Source organism: Bos taurus, chromosome 9 (genome assembly GCF_002263795.3).
Source record: "Bos taurus isolate L1 Dominette 01449 registration number 42190680 breed Hereford chromosome 9, ARS-UCD2.0, whole genome shotgun sequence".
Lineage (NCBI taxonomy): Eukaryota > Metazoa > Chordata > Mammalia > Artiodactyla > Bovidae > Bos > Bos taurus.
In genome coordinates this window covers 81,781,348-81,803,832 of record NC_037336.1, presented here as the reverse complement: position 1 = coordinate 81,803,832, position 22,485 = coordinate 81,781,348, and the positions used below count along the sequence as shown (strand labels likewise).

At 37.7% G+C, this 22,485-nt stretch overlaps 1 protein-coding gene across 10 annotated transcripts in view; it reads right to left on the bottom strand.

Annotated features, from left to right (window-relative positions):
* The window catches only part of UTRN (utrophin), a 556,684-nt gene that overhangs the window by 404,505 nt on the left and 129,694 nt on the right, over positions 1-22,485 (bottom strand). For 7 of the 10 annotated variants that reach the window (XM_010808643.4, XM_015472890.3, XM_010808642.4 and 4 more), the window contains 13 exons: positions 21,812-21,904; positions 20,499-20,576; positions 20,063-20,155; positions 17,829-18,001; positions 15,384-15,499; positions 14,506-14,672; positions 10,736-10,939; positions 9,124-9,305; positions 8,127-8,277; positions 6,369-6,488; positions 4,079-4,180; positions 723-830; positions 264-443 (listed from right to left, as the gene is read on the bottom strand). In XM_010808643.4, the coding sequence (XP_010806945.1) occupies positions 264-443; positions 723-830; positions 4,079-4,180; positions 6,369-6,488; positions 8,127-8,277; positions 9,124-9,305; positions 10,736-10,939; positions 14,506-14,672; positions 15,384-15,499; positions 17,829-18,001; positions 20,063-20,155; positions 20,499-20,576; positions 21,812-21,904 (1,767 nt within the window). The remainder of the gene's footprint in view (positions 1-263; positions 444-722; positions 831-4,078; positions 4,181-6,368; positions 6,489-8,126; positions 8,278-9,123; positions 9,306-10,735; positions 10,940-14,505; positions 14,673-15,383; positions 15,500-17,828; positions 18,002-20,062; positions 20,156-20,498; positions 20,577-21,811; positions 21,905-22,485) is intronic. The other 3 variants (XM_024996732.2, NM_001278561.2, XM_005211004.5) reach the window with 1 other exon arrangement.

Below are 22,485 nucleotides of genomic sequence, written 5' to 3'. Positions count from 1 at the left end.
GAGTGACTGAGCACAAAGATCATGTCTAAGTGTTACCAGTTACTAATGGTCGAATGACTGGATATCAGAAGTTTTTTAAGGTCTGTTAAAATTCACTTTAGAAAACTAAAGAAAATACATGTCAATTTTTCAATTTTACAGTTAACCAGGTATAAAAAAACAACTTTTTAGTTTAACTACTACTTTTATTACACCAACACTAAAACAAACCTGAATGTATAATTTCTACTTAATGGCACAAAGTATTCCCAAAGCATAGGTACCTGGTTGGAGGAATCTTCTAATCTCTGAACCAAGGAATCCCACCTCTGAGTCAGCTCCTCTGAGTCCCTGTTGATCTTCTTGGATGTCTTAGGATTATCAAGTAATTGACCCACATCCTGGCCAATCTCACTCAGCTGATCCAAAGCTTGGCGCTTCATTTCCATGTCTTCCTTCAAAATCTAGTATTTCAGATATGTATTAGATCACTGAATCACTTTAAACAGGAACGTATCTTCCTGTTCCCCCGTCAGAAAATGTAAACCTCTGTATTTTAGAGTAAAATTTACCTGCTTTAATTCCCTAAAGCTAAAACATAAGACTTCTGGTTTTAGATCACTGCAGAGCAGCATTCTAGTGTTAGGGAAATGAATTCACTCACTACATTCTATCAACCATTGACATAAAACACTAAGATATCATAGGCTCACAAGAGAGGTGCTGACAGCAACATCACTTACAGCCAGTCGTCGAACACTGACGCTTAGTTCCTTTTGGTCTTTGAAGTTGCTCGTCTGGACTTTATTTAAAGATTCTTCTTTTTCAGTTAACCATGCTTTCAACAAGCACTGCGAATAATAACCAAAGTTAGAAATATATTTAGGGAATCATTTGGTAGTTCAACTCAATCAAGTTCTAAAATCTCTTATTTTTATGTTACTGGAGGCTTTATCCACATCTGGGAGAAGAAGGATTTCAAACCCCTAAGCCTGAGGCATAAAAAACTCAGAAAGATATCTTTGCTTAAGATATAACCCTTCACAGATTTGCAACTGATCAACCTAAAATTAACCCCAAACCTGGAAAATTAAACCTAATTCTCAGGGAGGCTGATGGCTCTAAAAGGCTAAATCCAACTATCCAAGTCTCCAAAAGAATCACTTTATAACTCTTCAGATGCCGAGGGAAGGTCAGAGATTTTCTTTTCTCAGTCCCTCTGTTAGGCAAAAAAGAGAGAAAAGTCAAGTTACATGGCTTGTAAACTGCAGAGCCACATCACAGACCCACACCCCAAAGCTGATGAATTTTCCACGTATCTTGCAGGACAACCACACTAATGCTCCAGATTCAACAGCAGTTATGATTAGAAGAGGAAGCCTGAGGCTACTCCAAAGCCAATATGAAAATCTTTAAACTTCATTAGCTAACAATGCATGTCTTTTAGACATCAGATATTTAGTAAAGAGATAAATTTGAAGGAGGGATAAAAAAAAATGGCTGCCTTAATATAATTTTTCTCAAAATGTAGTATTTACCACAGAAACTTTCTTCTATAGAGTTGAGGTGGACAATTCTTGGTTGTGTGTTTGGAGTCAACTTTCTCAAGTTTGATTTATCAGTTTATTTAACAACCATTCTCTGCCTTTATTTTTCACTCAGAAAAGGACAAATATTAAGAAAATAATGTAAATATGAATTCTGTCCTCAATGTAGTAAGAGTTACCACAAAAATACCCATGGCACCAGATAGAAAGTGCAGACACCACAAAGAGACTGCTTCCAGTTTTGAAACAGTGGGGGAGGAAGAGGGAGTTCATAAATGACTTCATGGTCCCTGATGGATATGTCACTGGCAAAGTCCACTGGGATACTGGGAAAAATAAGGTGGAATCTAGGTGACATGGTCTGACCTCTTTTGGGTTTAGTCTAGCTTCACTTGCTTATAGGGGGCAGTGTGCAAAGCCCTCACACCTAACAGGATGGATTAGTGTTCCCAGAGGAGAGTTACTGTGCCCAACACCTCAACTGGGCAGCCTGTGTGCACAAGTGCTGTGTGGGATGCCTCAGTCCAAGATGGCGGCAACAGGTATAGAGAGGCTGCACCTGGCACTGTGATCTGGAGCCAAAGAGCTCTGCCCCCTCCCGCCAACAGGAATCCTCTAAATCAGCCCCACCAATGACTGACTGCCAGGGAGAGCACTGACTAGAGCGCAAGCTCACTCCTTTCCATTCTTTCATCAAAGAATAAAATTCTCCTTTGCTTCTGAACCAGACAGTTTCATTCTATGGGCTCAAATATCACTAGGCAAGAGGGCCCTCGTAGGAGCTGGACTCAAAAGAGTTGGTAACAGGTGGGGAGAACTTAAAAACAGATAGGCAAAAAGACATTTCAAGGCAGATGCCACACTTAAACAAAAACACAGAGACTAGAAAACTAGTTTGCTCTTTCAAAAAAAATGAAAACAATACAAAACCCATCAGGAATCTACCATGGACCATGCATTGAGAATACAGCACTGAAAAGAAGTAGCACTGCTCTGCATTGAGAAGAAGCACTACACTGCATGGCCACAAGGCCACGGCAGTCTTGGAATGAGCTACAAACTGGGAATTCAGGATTTGAACACTGAGTACATGAAAGGACAGAGGGAAAGTTTGGAAGGGTAGGTTAAAGTCAATCACAGAATATCCAGCTGGTCACACTTGGCTCATGCTGGAGAAATTTTGAACTAATTCTCAGAGCCCATTTCTAACTATCTTAAAGCCTCTGCAACTAAGTGAACAATAATCCCTTGAAAGACTGTTTAATTCAGACACAGTTGATTGGTCTTATTCTCTGTAACAACAAATTATCAATTAAGTACCAATGTTGGCTTCGTTTCTACATTTTAACAAGATTTCTCCTTCCATATCATTAACAGAAGGCCATTCAAAGGTCAGTTTTAAACCTAACATAATAAATGGCCAAAATCCTAGCCACTCTCTATTTTTAAATATTTGTGATTACCAAATTTTGATTCTTTCTGAATTTTAAATTATTTTAAGAAGAGTAACACAATGGTTCCCTAGCAATCAGTCTCCTACAATCATTAATGAAGTTAAATTTCAATTATTCTATGTGACTTTTTGGCCTGAAGAAAAGATAAGTAAATTTAAACCTTTGTAAAGCAAAATGTAAACATTTCAGAAATCAGAATCAGGTCTATCATGCAATTCTTAAGAGGAAAATTCTGGCCAAAGATTGAGGGCAGGTGGCAGTAGCTTATAATTTACATGGGGACAAATTTTGCAACCTGCTTTTTAAGAGTTCTCTCTGCCACCATATTTAGTAAATCACAAAACAGCATACATTTATCCCATGAAAAGAATATAGCTGCTTTTTGTGGATGGAAATAAAAGGCATTTAAAAGAATCACAGTGAACCCTGGGATGTGGGAACAGAGTATCTGTTTATTTTCTACACCACAACTCTTTGGCATTTTGAAGAAAAGTCTTGCTTATTTGTATTCTGTTTTGATGGTTGCTTTTCTGGAAGGATGGAGATGGGCAAAAGGCCACCAATCAGACTGAAAACTCTAAGTGGCAGCTTTGCACCAAAGGTTCATTTTCTATGTTAATCCTTGGTGGAAAAAAATTAGCTACGTGTTCAATCATCGGTGTTGCTAAATAATATTTTTCCTGTTAATTTCAGCAGTTATTCTGATTAAAAATCGCAGGTTTAAAGTTCACAAAATACTGAGTGGATTCATTTATCATTATGTACTGAGCACAAGCCATACACTAGGCTGTATGGCTACAAGTCCAAATACATTATCCAACACAAATGCAGTAAAAATTATGTCAAGTAAATCCTAAAACTAGCACATCTAAAAACTAATCTAACTAATGAGCAAGGTCAAATTGTTATTACAATAGAGCTCATTTATAATGCAATCGCTATGAAGAAACTGCATAATGGACTGAAATCTGACTTTTAACATAATAAATAATTATAAATTTTCGTTCTGAAGAAATATAAGTGATTTATTCAAATGCAATAATGAATGATGGTTACTGTTCACCATGTATTTTGCCCATTATGTATACAGCTTCATACCTGTTCTTCCAATAATTCCTGCCACAAAATGTTGATTTCCTGTAACCTATTCCAGCGTTCTTCAGTCCATCGGCACACAGCCGTCCAGCGTTCACCGAGTTTCTAGAAAAGGAAAAACCGATCCTTCATCAACAAAGCCTGAAGGGATAGTTATCACAATCCTTAAAGAAATTCTTGACATCCATTGTTCTTTATTACAGAGTAGTAATTATGAAAAATATTATGAATGTTGCTTTAAATAAAACAGATGAATTCTATAAAATTATAGATAAGACAAACTAATTTCCATAGAATTTAACTATTTCATATTACACAGTTAGAATATGGCACAACTGGAACTCTATCTTGTAACTTTTTACTTCAAACTCCAGCTCTTTTCTATTTTATTGTGGCTTTTATATGAGAATTTGACAGTTTCACATACACCTTCAAAATACAGCAAACGTATCTACTTTCAAGGCTTCCATTTTTTCAGGCTATAATTAAGACAAAATTCAGTGCGTGGCTCATTTCTTAACCATTTTTACATGCCAAGACAATCTTCATCGGTAGTACCAAAAATTACGGAAAAAAAAAACTGTTTCGATTTGTTCTGTTTATATTGCATGATACACAGAAAATTCCACCAAACAGCAACAGAATATTATAAGTATTAGCAAGACTAAATCAATAAATTTGATACATTTAAAAAAATCAATCTTCATGATGACTTTCCCAACTAATTACTTTATTACCACTTTATAAATAATGATTAACAAATTCTGTTTTGTTTCTTCATTACTTACCTATAAGCAAGAATTATTTAATGCATATTATATTATTTTATTTGTATTATCAAAATAGGCTTTGCATTGCGCAAAAGTAGAGAACGTAGAGCCAGAAGAGAGATCTCTCATCTCCGCCTGAAAACTCATTGCCTATTTAAACCTCGGGGCCTTCACTCAACCACTATGAATACCCTCACTGTTAAATAGACAAGACATGAATGCCTACCTCTACGATTACTGTAAAAACTAAATACTGTTGCACCAAAATCTCAAAACCACTGCCCAGTTTTAAATGTTGCAAAAGAAGAATTCCATATGATAATTTATAGTTACTAAAAATCATCAACTGAAAGTTACTGAAATCATCACCTGGCAACATTATATCAGGTAATCCAAGTTCAAATAAAATACAGCTGACCCTTGAACAATTGGGCGGGTCCACTCATACTTGGATTTTTTTCAATAAATACATAGGAAAAAATTTTGAAGATTTGTGACAAAAATTTGAAATGAAGATGAACCACACAGCCTAGAAATATCAAAAAAAAAATTAAGAAAAAGTTAAAAATTCAGGAATGCATAAAATATCTGTGCTGCTGCTAAGTCACTTCAGTCGTGTCCGACTCTGTGTGACCCCACAGATGGCAGCCCACCAGGCTCCCCCGTCCCTGGGGGAGCAATTCTCCAGGCAAGAATACTGGAGTGGGTTGCCATTTCCTTCTCCAATGCATGAAAGTGAAAAGTGAAAGTGAAGTCGTTCAGTCGTGTCTGACTCTTAGCGACCCCATGGACTGCAGCCTACTAGGCTCCTCCATCCATGGGATTTTCCAGGCAAGAGTACTGTAGATACGTATATAACATACAAAATATGTTCTAATGGACTATTTGTTACCAGTACAACTTCCAGTCAACAACAGGCTATTGTTAGTTAAGTTTTGGGGAAGTAAAAATTATACTAGGATTTCTGACTGCTTGAGAGGTCAGTGCCCCAAACCCCATGTGTTTAAGAGTCAACTGTACCAAAAACTCTCTTTATAAAGACTTGTAAGCATACACTATAGTCACTGAGCAAAAAGAAGCAAGTTGTTGGGGTTCCCAAAACTGATGCTGACATTTACATATTGATCTACTAAAGAAACAGGGATATTAAATCCTACATGACTGAAATTCTCAAACTTGACATTTTTTTACATATTCACTGGCCCCACTCCCAGTGAGGCCCAGAAATATGCATTTTAACAAATTCATCAAGTGATTCTGGGCAAGAAGGCTGTGGATCATTTGTTGGGATCAGTTCTTGAGCTTCAAAATCTTGTTCATACACCCAAAGGCTGAAGTAAATGAATGATACCTTGGTTCTCCTATAAACCCCCATGCTGTGGAATCCCAGCTGGGAAGTACAACCTAAAGAAGATGGTTTTACTAACCTAAATAAACAGACTGAACATGAAGAATAGGAACAATGTGTGACTGAGGCTCAGACCCCAGGTGCCTTAGCACTATCCTACTTTATAAGTCCTTACCTGTAATTGATCTTCCAAAATAGCTGTAGCACTCTCGCCACTGTTTTCATCAACAATCACCACCATGTGAGTCAGGGAATTCACTTTCACTTGTTCAGCCTCAAGATCATTCTGCAAACTCTAGAGAAAAAATTCAGATAAACCATTATGTCTACTCTTTCCCATTTACATATTTAAAATCTACCCAGTTGTCAATAGTAATTAAGGACACTTAATGAGGCATCCTGTTTTAAATTTCCAACCATTAGCCTAAGTGTTCTCCTAAGGAAACAAACCCATTATATATCTTTACATTTCATTATGAACCAAAGCAATTTGAAAATGCAATGTCATAACAGACTGCAAATGTGATGTCATCACTTTTATTATTTTTATTCCAAGTTTTGGCTGAAAGAATAAGAGAAAAGGTGTCACATAATCAAGTTTAGTGCATACAGTAGGAATTAAGAATATAGAATCATTAAATCAAAAAATTTCCAAATTTAAATACACAAAGTCAGAGATCATTTTATCTAGTACAGCACTGTATAAAGTGACATAAGTCAAATGTGATTTAATAGTCAGAAGCTGTTCTGATTCGTTACCCAGGAAAGCAACTGGGGTATACAGACAATTTTCTTCCCACCTCTTCCATGGGAAGAGAATGCCAGGTCACAAGACATATATTTAGGTATATAGGTAATTTATCCAAATACTACCGATAGTGTTGTCAACTGCCTTGAGTTTTTGTGTTTAATGTATCCTTAAAGCTTAATTTACCCATTTATCTAGTTATTTCATTGAGAAATAAAATTCTTCAAACACTTTGCAGAGAAGCTATTTTACTCTACCTTTCCTTGACTATGAAAAGTTATCTCCTAAATTTGTGACCTCCCTCATAGCTAAGTTGGTAAAGAATCCACCTGCAGTGCAGGAGACCCCAGTTGGATTCCTGGGTTAGGAAGATCCCCTGGAGAAGGGATAATCTACCCACTGCAGTATTCTTGAACTTCCCTTGTGACTCAGCTGGTAAAGAATCTGTCCGCAATGCAGGAGACCTGGGTTCGATCTCTGAGTTGGGAAGATCCCCTGGAGAAGGGAAAGGCTACCCACTCCAGTATTCTGGCCTGAAGAATTTCATGGGCTGTACAGTCCATGGGGTCACAAAGAGTTGGAAACAACTGAGCAACTTTCACTTTTCAAACCACTCACAAAACTCATGAATCCTCACCTAGGAAAAGAAGCAATAGCTTTCCTGGAAGGATTATGAACAGACCAATCTGAGGGTTTCCTTATTTCCCAACACGTTGCATTCATGCAATGGACTAGGGTTCTTAACCACTCATGAGTCCAAAAAACAAAAAAAAACTTTGAGAATCTTATGGACACTATGTACTTTCATAACAAATCTCTGCTGCTGCTGCTGCTGCTGCTGCTAAGTCACTTCAGTCGTGTCCGACTCTGTGTGACCCCATAGACAGCAGCCCACCAGGCTCCCCCGTCCCTGGGATTCTCCAGGCAAGAACACTGGAGTGGGTTGTCATTTCCTTCTCCATAACAAACCTCTATATACCCATATAAAATTTGACCTGCGTTTTCATCCCTGGCTCAGAAAACCCACATCCCTATGCACTCCACCCTGCAAGTTACTGAATACAAGAGTGCACTGAAGGAGTGTCCCAGCTCTGTGCTAACGATAGACGCCATCAACCCCTGAGAATTCTAAGTGCTGCTTTTTCATATTTGATAAGGTATAAAAGAAATATGAGCCAGATTTACTTTATGATCTTCCAGCAGCTTTTGCAGGGATTTTAAGTCATCATCCAGGGGGCAAGTTTCCATCTTTTGAATGCGTTCTTCTGTGAGCGTTAACCAGGCGGACAGCTGCTGTAGCTGTTTCCTCTGGAGTTCCATGAGGACATCGTGCAACCTGTCCAAGGGGAGCAGAGCGTTATCCCTACTCCTTCTTCCCTTTGCAAAGGCAAACACACACTCCAGGCATCAAGGAAACGGGGCAGGGAACACACTCTTGTCTAACCTTTTAAAGCAACATTTAGTCTTTAAATATAGAAACCAGCAAAAAACTTATTTTCTTCCTAAATGCAGTCAATTAAATGCACTCCAAAAATGCAAATAACAGCACCCTCTATTTGTATCAGAATCATTGTTTCTTTAATCAGGAATTCCTGCCTATTAAATAGGTGGAAATTGCAGTGGAATAGTTTGCTCCTTAACATACAATACACGAAATAAAATGAACTGTACTCTTAAAAAAGGTTACAAAAGGGAGTTCTAGATAAATAAAACATAGCCCTATCTTCATGTCAGAGTTGGTGGTTAGCCAGCTTTAATACTGCAAAGTCCACATACAATGTCTTTGCCCTTTTTTTGCTGATTTCTGTATGGCCACTTTTACCTTTTCATTTGGTTAACATATCAAAGGGGAAATAAAGATCATACAAATTCCAGCAATGCTACATACAGAAAAGAGTCAAAATTTGACAAGGCAAGTTCCCACAGACATGCGGACTTTTAGTTGTGTTAAAGTGGGCAACTGGGACTTTCAGTGGTTAAGACTTCACCTTCTAATGCAGAAGGTAAGGGTTCAATCCCTGCTCAGGGAACTAAGATCCCACAAGCCTTGTGGACAGAAAAACAGAACATAAACAGCAGAAGCAATATTGTAACAAACTCAATAAAGATTTTAAAAAATTTTTTTAAAGAAAACAACTAGTCCCCATCTTGCAGCAGTGTTCACTCCCGGGCCTCCACTCACCGGGACTGTCTGTCCATACTTTCGACCCTGAGCGCCTCCCATCTGGCATTCAGCAGGGACATTTGTTCCTGAATCTCAAACTCCTCTTCATCTGTCAGAGTTCCTTGTGTTATCAGTTGGTTTCCTGCCTGCAAGACGTTCCCCACGCTGCTCTGGTGAGCCGTCAGTTCCATCATAAAAGCCTGGGAAGGTACATCGTTATGATCTATGAGCTGCTCATTGAAGAAAAGCAAATCTTAATAAATTGTTAATGCCTAAATATCAATGCTGTGGGGGGAGAAAAAAGTAACCATGCAGACTTCAAATAAAGCAGACTTTGATCCACTTTTCTGTAAGCTCTGAATATAGGAAATAAGCAGCTGACCTAAGGAAAAAGATAAGATCAAAGAGGACCATATTATATCTGATAACACGAGCTATTTTTATGTCAATGCTGATTATGCGACTGATAGATCATTAACATGGAACTAAGAGAAGATATAATAAATAAAACACCACGCTCGCCCAAAAGGACTTGCTTAAATAAAATGACCATTTGTATTATTTTCAAACCAAAATAGCAAATAAAACCTGTCAATTAACATACCACCAAAAAACTACTTAATCAAAAGAATTCTTCACATAACCCAATCACTACAAAGCAATATATTCCTGAAATAGTAGGAAATTTTCATTATATAAAAGTATACAAGAATACTGGATACAAGTTTGTTTAATCATATAACAAATAAAAATAACCACTTCCTAGGGAGCATTCAAAATTTAAAGACTTGGTGTACTGATTAGCCATTTTATGTCTTAACTATAATAATACACTTCCAAAACGAGCAGTACTAAAGCGCTGATTTTTGTCAGTGGCTCCACTGAATCTACAAATTATGGTAAGACCAAAATCCAAAATTTAATTCCAACATAGAGTTAATCACGCACGCCAGTTTTATAATGAAGCCCTATTTAAAAATCTTAAGTCTTCCAAAAAAAAAAAAAGTGTAAAGCAGAGACATTACTTTGCCAACAAAGGTCCACCTAGTCAAAGTTATGGTTTTTCCAGTAGTCATGTATGAATGTGAGAGTTGGACTATAAAGAAAGCTGAGTGCCAAAGAATTGATGTTTTTGAATTGTGGTCTAAGAGAAAACTCTTGAGTCTCCCTTGGACTGCAAGGAGATCCAACCAATTCATCCTAAAGGAAATCAGTCCTGAACATTCATTAGAAGGACTGATGCTAAAGCTGAAGCTCCAATACCTTGGCCACCTGATGCAAAGAACTGACTCATTTGAAAAGACTCTGATGCTGGGAAAGATTGAAGGCAGGAGAAAGGGACGACAGAGGATGAGATGGTTGGATGGCATCACCGACTCAATGGCCATGAGTTTGAGTAAGCTCCGGGAGTTGGTGATGGACGGGGAGGCCTGGTGTGCTTCAGTCCATGGGGTCGCAAAGAGTTAGACACAACTGAGCAACTGAACTGAACTGAACTGAAGTTCTCAAATAATGCCATGAAATTTCTGTGGAGCAGAATTCAGTAAACAATATATATCAGGGTGCATCTCCTGATTAAGACACAGGCACCATGGCACATACTCCTGTTCATCAGCTACAGATTACTTACTTCATGGGTTGCAAACTGGTCTTTGACTTCTTCCACATCATCAGAAATGTCATCCTGCTCCTGAAAAGTGTCCTCGGCAGAAAGCAACCAGGTCAGCACTTCCTCCAGTGCTATCTGATAGGTGTCTAGATCCATATCAACCTCCGTGACAGTGCTGGGGGTTTCAGCTCGGGGACTCTCTTGCTCCTCCTCTGGTGCCGAGCTCTATGAAAACAAATCCAAGAAAATCCACAAGCATCGTGAAGACCAGAAGGTGTTCAACAAAGGCACACTGGATGGAGACCCAAGGTAAAACACCACTGTGTCTTAAGGCATCTGTTGGACTCTCAGGAGCTGGGTGAGCAATGCTGTGAACTAGTCAGAAAGCATTTATTCATGCCAGGATGGCAAAGAGTACAAAAGCTGTATCACTCATGGATTCCATACTCAGACATACTCTAATATAGCTGTTATTATTCAGTCGCTCAGTCCTGTCCAATTTTTTGCAACCCCATGGACTGCAGCACACCAAGCTTCCCTGTCCTTCACTATCTCCCAGAGTATATAGTTGGGAAAAGACAAATAACCCACATGAATCACTTCTAAACAAAAATAAAAAGGCTCTTAACAAAGTTATAAATTCCATGGGTCTAACAAGGGATGTTATTTGAATTCATCAAGGGATAGATCAGGACGTTTCACAGAGGATCTGGAACATGGTGGACCTTGAAAGGGTAGATGTCATTTAAAGAGAGCAATTAGAACCCTTGTTAAATTGCTTTTACTGAATAGCATCTTAGCATTGCATTTCAGACACTAAAAGACAGCCATACATATACAGGCTACTGTACTGATGATATTTTTCTGAGGCAGTAGCCCTCTAGTTTACTAGCTGTTTTTTTTTGTTTGTTTGTTTGTTTGTTTTTAAGAGCCTGTGGAATAAGTTATTCCAAGCTCCTTCTAAGCAATGGAGTATTTTCTTATATACTTCAGAATTGTATAACCAAACTAACCACCTATCTCATTCACTAGTTCCCTTCCAGAGCAAAGTTCTTTAAAATTTGCTTATAGCCTGTCTCTACCTTTTCACCTCTCATCCACAACTTTCATGTATCTGAAACATACAAACATGTATAGAAAACAACATAAGAAAAGGTCATGTATTTCGCAACTGCTTTTGTTAACACTCCCTTTCATGCTGATCAGGTCTTGGTCCCTACCACACACCTGGAAAGTATTTTGCCACTGCTACCAATAACCTTCTCAATGACAAATACATTCTTCTAGCATCATCTTCAGGATGATCATGTAATGAACACAAAACCAGAACATTTTTTATAACCAAAGTGCTAGAACAACATACATAAGCCAAAACTGTTTAAAGCAAACCCAGAAGTCTGGTCACCTTCTGTTTCTTAAGCTCCCAGGGCATTCTATACATCTGACCTGTCCCCACCCTCTCGAAGTTCTCCTTTCCCTGCTTTAATAACACCACCTTGGTTCTTCTCCTAGTTCAAAAGCATTTGCCAACATGTAAGTACTGAAGCTCCTCAAAATTAAGTCCAGGCCCTTTTTTAATTCTCCTTATGTACTTGGCCTGCAAGGTTTCATCCATTGCTATTAGATTTCAAGAACCCTCTATTAATATATCCTATTACCTTTATATTTCTCATCCCAAACTCCTATGTCCCACCTTCCTTAACATTTCCACTTCAATTTTTCATAGGCATATCAAACCTTGTCAATATTCAAACCCTTCATTTTTTCCCCCAAACCTCTCCGAGCTTCCCATTTCAGTAAATGGCTCCTCCGTGCACTTAACTCCTCCAGCTAAACACCAGGGGGCCAGACATGGTTCCTCTTTTTCTTTCCCCTCCTACATTTAATATGGATAAGAATTCCTACCTTCAAAATTTATCTCAAACCCATCCAGGTCTTTCCATCTTCACAACTGTCATTTGACTTCAGCACTACAACAGCCTGATCACCAGTGTCTTCTGTTCCCTGTTACTATCCAGACGTCTACCTCCACCATCCACTTCTCACAGAGCAGCCGGAATGATGTTTGCAAAAATGCAATTATATCCTAAGACTTCCCTGCTTAAAATCTTTCACTGCTTTCTCAATGCTTTTAAGATACAATTGAAAATTCTTAACATAGTTTGTAAAAATACTGTGACAGCGAGAAACAGAGTGAGTGAGTGTGTGTGTGTAGGGCCGGATTTCAATTAGGTTAATCGGGGAAGTCTTCTCTGAAAAAGTTCCATTGAAACTGAGGAAAGATGGGAAGCTTGCCATGTAAACAGTGGGTGGAGGAGCGTTTCATGGAGATCAGCCCACAGGTACAAGTATCTGGGGGAAGGAGAGGAGAAGTCCACCGTGACTGGAGTGCACTGGCCTGAGAAGAGTTGCGGCAGTGGGCTGGGCCTTGTAAACTACAAGAGGTAGCTGTAGAGAAAGCTGGAACAGAAAGTAAACACACCCCAATTATTTTGAAGGAAGACTCCAAAGGGACCCGGTAAATGACATGCAGGAGCTAAAAACAGTGAATCAGTGAGCCCATAGATGCAACACTGGATAATTAGGAGACAGATGATGCCAAAGAGAGAGAAGGAAAAATGAGTTAAGTTCTGGACCTAAAACTCTGAAACTGGAAAGCCAGCATGATCCTGGAGATCATTTAGTACCAAACTTCCATATTCTAATGAAGATATCTGAGAACTAGGAAACTTAGTGACCAGCTAAAGGTTATTAAGATAGGCACTAGGATCTATGAGGTGGAAAATGGAAGGCGTTATCTGACTGCAAGTGTCAGAAGGTATTCATTCAAATTCAAGAGGAGATTTTTGACTGAGAGATCAATTTCAAGAGAAATTCAGGAATTATTTACTGATCACCTAATGCTCTAAGCATATATCTGTAGAAAGAGAAAGAGAGGAAGGCGGGCTATTAGCGTTCGTTGAAAAGTAAAAGATAGCAAGATACGTCAAAGAGTAGATGATTACAACTTGACCACATCATATTTCTTCCGTTAACTTAATTCAACTTCTAAGGCATTAATGAAAGCATGCAAATGAAGAGTTTAATATCAATACACTGCTCTTTTTCATTATTCAGTTATACATATACATGTATCTGGGCTTCCCTGGTAGCTCAGACAGTAAAAGAAGCCACCGGCAATGCAGGAAATCTGGGTTTAATCCCTAGGTTGGGAAGACGCCCTGGAGAAGGGAATGGGAACCCACTCCAGTATTCTTGCCTGGAGAATCTGAGGACAGAGGAGTCTGGTGGGCTCCAGTCTATGGTGTCATAAACAGTCAGACACGTCTGAGCGACTAACACATACTCTGACATATACACACACACACGTATCTATAGTCTTTCTAAAATTCTTTTCCCAGTTAGATTATTAGTGAATATTGAGCAGAGTTCCCTGTGCTACACAGTAGGTTATCCATTTTAAATACAGCATTGTGTACATGTCAATCCCAAACTTCCTAATACACTTGCTCTTAATCAAACAGCATGTTATGCAAAAGCATGACTATCCTAGGCCCAAACTCCAGCCTTGCTATATGAAACATACTTTTTCCCTTTTAAAAAGTAAAATCAGTAAAGTTGTGGTTTTCCATTACATGCGCATGATGGTGTCAGCACGCTAACTGACAAACTGAAGCTTTGATGCTGAGAAGTCAAGATTTCTCAGGCAAGCGAAAAATCCTCAGAATTATCTTACCTATTACCTTACAAAAAACAAATACGGCAAGTCAAATATATTAGTAAAAATTTACCTGTACCTGTATGTTAATTTCTCCTTCTTCACATTCTTTCTTATATTTCCTTGGAAGTGTTTCTACCTCACGGATGGCATCTATAGTGACTTGCTGAGGTAGCACTTCAAACAAAGACGTTAAATACATAATTATGGATTTCTTGTCAGGAAGCTGAACAGCAACATCTAATAGTGAAAGAAAATAAGAACCAGCTTAAATTAGATGTCCAAAGTATGTGAATTGCTCAATATTAGATATAAAATAACTGTCCTTAGTGCCCATAAACAATACTAGTATACTATCTTTGCAATACCACAGCTTGGTAACTTTCATATAATATATGAGACACAGGTAAAGATGATTACCTATGGATTTTTGTGCAATATCCCATTTCTTAAAAATCTTCCCTAAAAGTTTCCCCCACAAGGCTAAAAGATAAGCTACCATTTAAGGTAATGTCACAGATTTCATTCATATTATGAAAATAAGTCTAGACTTCAGTCTTGCAACATTCATAAGTAATGTTTTCACATCGTATATAAGAAGCTCGTTTCATACAAAAAACACATTTTAATTAAATGAACCAAACACTAAATTGCTTGTCTAATAATTTTGTTTTCCTAAAACATTAAATCTTATGCTGATATTTATTAACTATTCTCCAGTGATGTAATTAAATTTCCTCCTGAAGGATCCTAGAAATTGTTAAGCACAGTATTATGTCTATAATAAAAAGTCTTGTACCATATTTCAAAAGAAAAAACACTTCCTTAACTCTTACAATTCTTTCTACAAAGAGAGAACAACAAAAACAAACAAACAAACAAAAATACTGCATTTCAAATATTCAAAATTATAAAGCAAAACCAAGATTGAAATTAAACACTGAACAATACCTTCAGGATCTAATAGCTTTTCAATTCCCAAATAAGTTTGAGCCTTGCTGAAGGCATGTTCAAGTCTCTCAGTTGGGGACATTTTGACAACTCTATCCCAGCTGAAGAGATCAGGTCTGAAATTAGCATGCAAATAAAATTTAGTGATGATAAAATATGTGGGGAAAAAGTTGTTACTGTTATAATCATATACATTTCAGTTTTTTGCTTTTTTATTTGTGAATATAAATTTAAAAGTTTATCTTTTATATCCCAAAAGCTTGTCAAATATATAATACTTTATAAAATATAAATATGAAAATGACAGGTAAAACATTCTAAGATTTTTGTATTGGTTAAATATGCTGTTAAAATTCTGGAGTAGCCACTGAATGACTAGAAATGATAGATTTCCCAAATGGTGAAAGAAAGAAAAAAAAACAGGAGGAAGAACCTACAAGAAGACAAGAAGAAAAAGTAAGAAAAATGAGCTCAAAATAAATTTAAGAAGGAACTTCTGTCAATACATCAGTTATCACAATAATGTTAATGGACTAAAATCTCTGATTAAAAGACCAAGATTAGCAGAACAGAAACTCCAGCTCTAATCACTTCACAGGATTTTTCTAACACAAAAATCCCTAATAGGATTTCCATCCACCCCACTCCACAGAGCTATTGTTTAGCATTTCATTTCTATCATGATTTTCTTTTAATCCCACAAACTGGACATTATTGTCACCCTGACTGCTTAAAAGCTGATCATTTTCTTTGCGCTGTATCTGCTCTTGCACCTTGGACCAACCTACCTTTCTGAGATTTGCCTCCCTCACCCCCAACCCCAGTTCCCTCTCTGACTCCACCTCCTGTTACACCCCTTACTCACACCCCTGCACCCAGGGACCTCCCACATGCCAGGTAATTCCTCTCATCTTGCCTGATAGATTTTTCTTCAGCAATATTTACCACTTCAATATGCTACACAACTTACATTTCCATTTTTTAAAATTGCCTGCTTCCCTCTATTTGAACATTAATTCCAAGAAGGAGAACTGGGATTTTTGCTTGCTATTTATCTCTGTTCTACGTCCTATGCCCAGCACACAGAGGACACCGCATACATTTTTGTTCAGTCAAGCAATAGATAGAAAAATGTTTTAGCTACAATTCAAGTTTTCTGACAGCATCTCTTAACCAACTAGAAACAGAGGACAACCTCCTTAAACTGATAAAGGAGATGAAGAAGACTGGGTTTTTTTTTCATCAGATAAAAGGTATATGAAAAAAAAATACAGCAAATAACAGCGTTATGGTAAAACATTAAAGAACAAGACATTCTGCCTCAGTACTACCAATGTAGATCAATATTGTATTGAAGGACAAGGCACAAATGAAGGGAAAGAGAAGAGGAGGGAAAGAAAGAGGAAGGGAGGGAAGGAGAGAAAAATGATTATAATTCATGAAAAAAACCTATAGTAACAAAATAAAACCTACAATAACAAATTCAAAATTTATCAGAATTTAACAATCTTCTAGATATAAGCCATAGAAAAGTCAACTGCATTTTTATATATCAGTAAAGAACATACAGGAAATAAAACTTGAGACAATAAATAATTTATAAGAGGGATAAAACACATAACAAATTTTGCCTTTCACAATTAAATTCTTGCTGCATCTGGAATTTATTTGGGATATGGTGATGCAGGGATCCAATTCATGCGTTTCCACTTATTCCATACCATCTATTAATTTGCAGCATTGACTCAGTTGTAGATCAGAATGGAGCTATTTCTGAGCTATTTATTCCCTTAGGTTGAACTACACGAAACTGCCATTCTTACGTATCAAAACAGTCAAATATTGGCAATTTCTTATGCTTCAGCTTTTTATTACATTGTATTTTATTTGTAGTGCTATATAGTCTCAATTAATATAGCTTCATAACTAGTCTTGCTTTCTGTTTGGAAACTACTTTAGCCTGTCTCTTCTTCAAGAGTGAAGTGGCTCCTTTTGATCCCTTGGTCTTTTATTATAGAATCAGACTATGATAACAAGTTTCATGAAAAAAAAATCATTTATCTATTTTTAATTGGGGTTACACTAAATTTATAGAGTTTTTTCTTTTAGCAGAAGGCTGAAAAGTATTACAATTCTTTGTGTATATTATTGGTGTAGTGCAGAATGAGTGGGCTTGAACTATGTGAATTATTTTACATTTTTTAACTTACAAATACATACAAGAAATCATGGATTTTGTGCACTGCGGCATTTAAGTCCTATGGAAATAAAACATGATGGGTGTTTTTTTTTCCTATGATATTTCTTTTTTTTATGTTTTCAGAGAGCATGTACAGAGGAGAGAGTGGTCATGGGAAGGGACCTTAGGAGGGATTAAGCAGGGAGAGACAGAAAGGATGTACAAATTTGTACAAATCTGCACAGCTAAGAAGAGTCACATCTCACTTATGTCGGTGGAGCACGGCATTAAAGGCAAGCCCATCTGTCCAGCTGGTGGTGAAGTTGAGGACGTTGACCTGACTGTATGGCCTTGTGGACTGGCGCACCCAGCTCAGCAGGATCTTTTCGCTGTTCGTCTGCTGCAGGTCTGACATGATATCCTTCATGACATCTTTCACCTGTTCAAATGAAACAATGCCTGCCGATAACTTCAAGTGGTAACCAGAATCAAGTCCCCGAATGCCGCCGCTGCTGCTGCTAAGTCGCTTCAGTCATGTCTGACTCTGTGTGACCCCATAGATGGCAGCCTACCAGGCTCCGCCGTCCCAGGCATTCTCCAGGCAAGAACACTGGAGTGGTTTGCCACTGCCTTCTCCAATGCATAAAAGTGAAAAGTGAAGTCGCTAAGTCATGTCTGACTCTTCGCGACCCCATGGACTGCAGCCTACTGCATGGGATTTTCCAGGCAAGAGTACTGGAGTCGGGTGCCATTGCCTCCTCCCCCATCAGTGTGCACAGATATATAAATGAATAGATAAACAGATACAGAGAAACAAGAGACGAGCGAAAGCTCTTCCTCACAAGTGGAAAGATAATTAACAAATGTAGAAGAAATGATGAAATTAGAAAATCACTTTGCCAAGCACCATAACAATAACTGATGGCTCAGTGGTAAAGAATTCGCTTGCCAATACAGGAGACATTGGTTTAGTCTTTGGGTCAGAAGGATCCCCTAGAGAAGGAAATGGCAACCCACTCCAGTATTCTTGCCTTGGAAATCCTATAGACAGAGGATCCTGGCAGGCTACGGTCCATGGGGTCACAAAAGAGTTGGACATGACTTAGCGACTAACAACAGCAACAAGAACTACGAATGGATCTTAAAAATAATGGACAAAAGTTTGATAAGCAGCTGAATATTTACAAAGCCTCAAAATAGATCTCCACAAGATACTTTTCAATAACAAAGGGCAGTCACCGTACAGTGGAGACACTGGCAGAGTTCACCTTACCCAAATGATGAGCTAATACAGCCGGAAAAAAATACCAGACAGCACGTGCTTTGTGATATGGTATATTAAACTCAGCATCATTTTTGTGGTGTTTATCCCACAAATGAATAACCTTAAATCTAATCACGAGGAAATATCAGTCAAACCCACATGGAAGAACATTCTACAAAATAACTATTCAGTATGCTTCAAAAACGTCAATATCATGAAGTGCAAAGAAATACTCAAAAATTATGCCAGATTAAAGATGACTAAAAAGACAAGGAAAAAGAATGTAATTCATAATCCTGTATTGTTTTCTCTAAACGATATTATTGGGGCAATTAACAAAATCGCCATCAGATTTCTAAATCACATAATTATTTTGTTTCAATATTATCTTCCTGATTTTACTAATTATATACTATTTGTTAGGGTATAGTATAAAAATTGTATAATGATTAATATTAGCATTATAAATATTATAATGTATGAATATATTTATAACAATATATAAATATTATGTACTCAACATTTTATATTAATATATTGTAGTTATATAAGAGAACTTCTTGTTTTTAGAAATAATTTGCTTTTACAAAATACACACTTAACTATTTCGTGAAAGAGGGACAGAGAGAGAGAAAACACAAAAAAACAAATAGCTGTTAACATTTGGAAAATCTGAGTGAAAAGTATCCAGGAATTCTTTGAGTTATTTTTGCAATGTTTCTATAAGCCTGGTACTTTTCAAATTTAATATTTAAAAATAGATACTTTTTCTCTATGCCAGGAAAATAGAGCAGTTTGTCAGGCTTTTTATTCAAAATAAGTTGAATTATATCCTTTCTCCAAATTCGTATGTTGAAATCCCAACCCCCAGCACCTCACAATAGGGATGTATTTAGAAATAGAATCTGTAAAGAAGTAGTTAAGGTAAAATGAGATCACGTGGGTTAGCCCTAATCCAGTATGACTGGTATCTTGGAATAAGCAAAGGAGATTAGGACACAGACATACACAGACCACATGAGAAGACAAGAAGAAGGGAGCCACCTACTAATAAAGGAGAAGAAACCAACCTTGCTGACACCTGGATCTCCGATTTCTAGCCTCCAAAATTGTGAAAAAACAAATTTCTATTGTTGAAGCCACCCAGTCTGTGGTACCCTGTGGCAGCTCTAAGAAACTAATACACATATGATCCATTTCCAATTCCTATTAAAAAGTAATTGAAAATTTCCCCACCTGCCAGTGCAAAATGATGCTCCAAAGTAATCCTAAAGTCAGTTTGTGGTTTCCATCTACAATGTCCGTTCCTCCTATATTCACTAAATCCACCTAGTAAAATGAAAAAATAACTTTTAAGACAATTTTTCTACAGAAACCCATATTTTTGTTTTAGCACATTTGGACAACAATATAAGTAAACGATAAGAAAAATTTCACTTTAGAGAGTCAGGTAAACCTAAGTCACAAAAATGTATTACTTAAACAATAGATCAATAAAGCAATCACAAAAAAGCACAACTATTCCTTCACTCATAGAAAAGGTTCAATACTTCTCATATGAGAAATGTTTCTAAAAAATCGGTTGACACCGCTGCCCAGAGCAGGTGGCTGGTTTCGTAATAAATCATCCCAATGGCATCAAAGGACCCCCAAAGTCCCATGACAAACTTACATTATTCTGATGTAAAACCTGCAGCACTCTGTTGACATTATTTAAAGCGTGCACCCTCGTGGAGCCACGTTCTTTCGGCTGGAAAGCAAAACACAAAAGCAAATGAGACAGAATCCCTCCATGTTGCTGTCAATCACTGACACTGAGAGGCACGTGAAACAGCAGCTCAGCCTACAGGTCCTCTCTGTGCTAGGAGCCCACGCTGGGTTCTCAGGCCACCGTGGAGGCCAGCATTGACGGAATGCAAATCCTCCCACGAATAGCATCCTAAGATAGTAGTTCCTTAGCATGCCTGAACACTGGAATTCCCCAGGGATCTTCCCAAAACACCAATGCTGTGTCCAATCCCACTCCCTATGATTGTGTTTTAATGAGTCTTTAGTATAGTCTGGTTTGGGAATTTGTACAAGATTTCCCTGGTGATTCTAAGGTACAAACAAGCTTGAGAATCAATGCTCCACCAGGGAAAAAGCATATTCTGTCTCAATTGGGCTGGAGGCACAAAGATTTAGAAGTTATGTCCCCTCCACCTGCACTAGTGTAGACAGAGCAGAGAGGATTCAGAGGTGCTATACTAGGATCCAGATAGCATTACGAGGGCCCACGGGGAAGACTGGAATTGCCACCTGGGAAAGGTGACCTGGGAGGCTTCTTTCTGCCTCACTGGCCAGGGAACCTTATCTAAGAAAGGAATCGGTTTCTCCAGTAGATGCCTACCCACCATCTGGTGCAAAAGGTAGAGTGTAACAACCCACACTCTAGCAAGAAAGAAATTCATCTTCAAAAGTGCATCTCTCTATACCTTTTATAGTAATTCTACCTCTAGTGTCAAAGTTTGTACCCATAAAATGCATCCTTTTCATTGGCAAAGTTACTTCTGTGTGAGAATTAGGTACCATGCACCTAAAGTAATAGAGTCGGATTTGATGATGAAACAAACATGAAGATAATACTGAAAATCTGAATAAAAATAGACGTCATCAGTTTTGATAACCTTTTTTTAACCATTTGTTAAATAACATTAAACATATTTGTCTCTACTTTCCACTATTCAGAATATCATACCTTCTTTACATATCCATCCTTCTTTGTAATTCTCTACTGCCTGAGAGCAATAAAAATAAAAAGTAATTTTTTGGATAAAAATAGAATCCTCAATAAAGCCTAAATATAGTTCCACCAAAAAATTCATTAAAACCCTTTTTTTATGTTCCTATATCAGCCTTTACATTGTAAGGACCCCCAGAGGGTCTTCAAGTATCAGCAATAAGAGATACTCCATTAGACTGGTTCCTGAAGATAACATCTCTCACCAGTGAGGTTCCAGTGAGGCCTTCTAGAAGATCCAATAGCTTCCTTCCATCCTTGAGGTCTGTGAACATATCACTGATGGGTGGTTTTCCACTCTATAAAAGAAAAATACAACATCAGCAGCAGAAATTTCACACATAAATTGCAATTTTTTTTCTCTAGTTACAAGTCTGGGTGATCAGCAGACAATACAAATTTGCCTTGTATGGAAAAAAGTACAAAGAACTTTGAATTCTATAAAAAAGGTTATAAGCTGAAAGATGGAAACTGCATTATTTCTTAGAAAAGGAGTAAATAAAACTGTGGTTAATGTCAATATGCTTTGACTATGGTAAATATGGTTGACCATTGAACAACACAGTTTAATCTTACAGGTCCATTTACAGGTGGATTTTCCTTTTTTTAGTAGTAAATACTACAATTTGGCAATAAGGAGTTCATGATCTGAGCCACAGTCAGCTCCTGGTCTTGTTTTTGCTGACTGTATAGAGCTTCTTCATCTTTGGCTGCAAAGAATGTAATCAATCTGATTTCGGTGTTGACAATCTGGTGATGTCCATGTGTAGAGTCTTCTCTTGTGTTGTTGGAAGAGGGTGTTTGCTATGACCAGTGCATTCTCTTGACAAAACTCTATAAGCCTTTGCCCTGTGTCATTCCGTATTCCAAGGCCAAATTT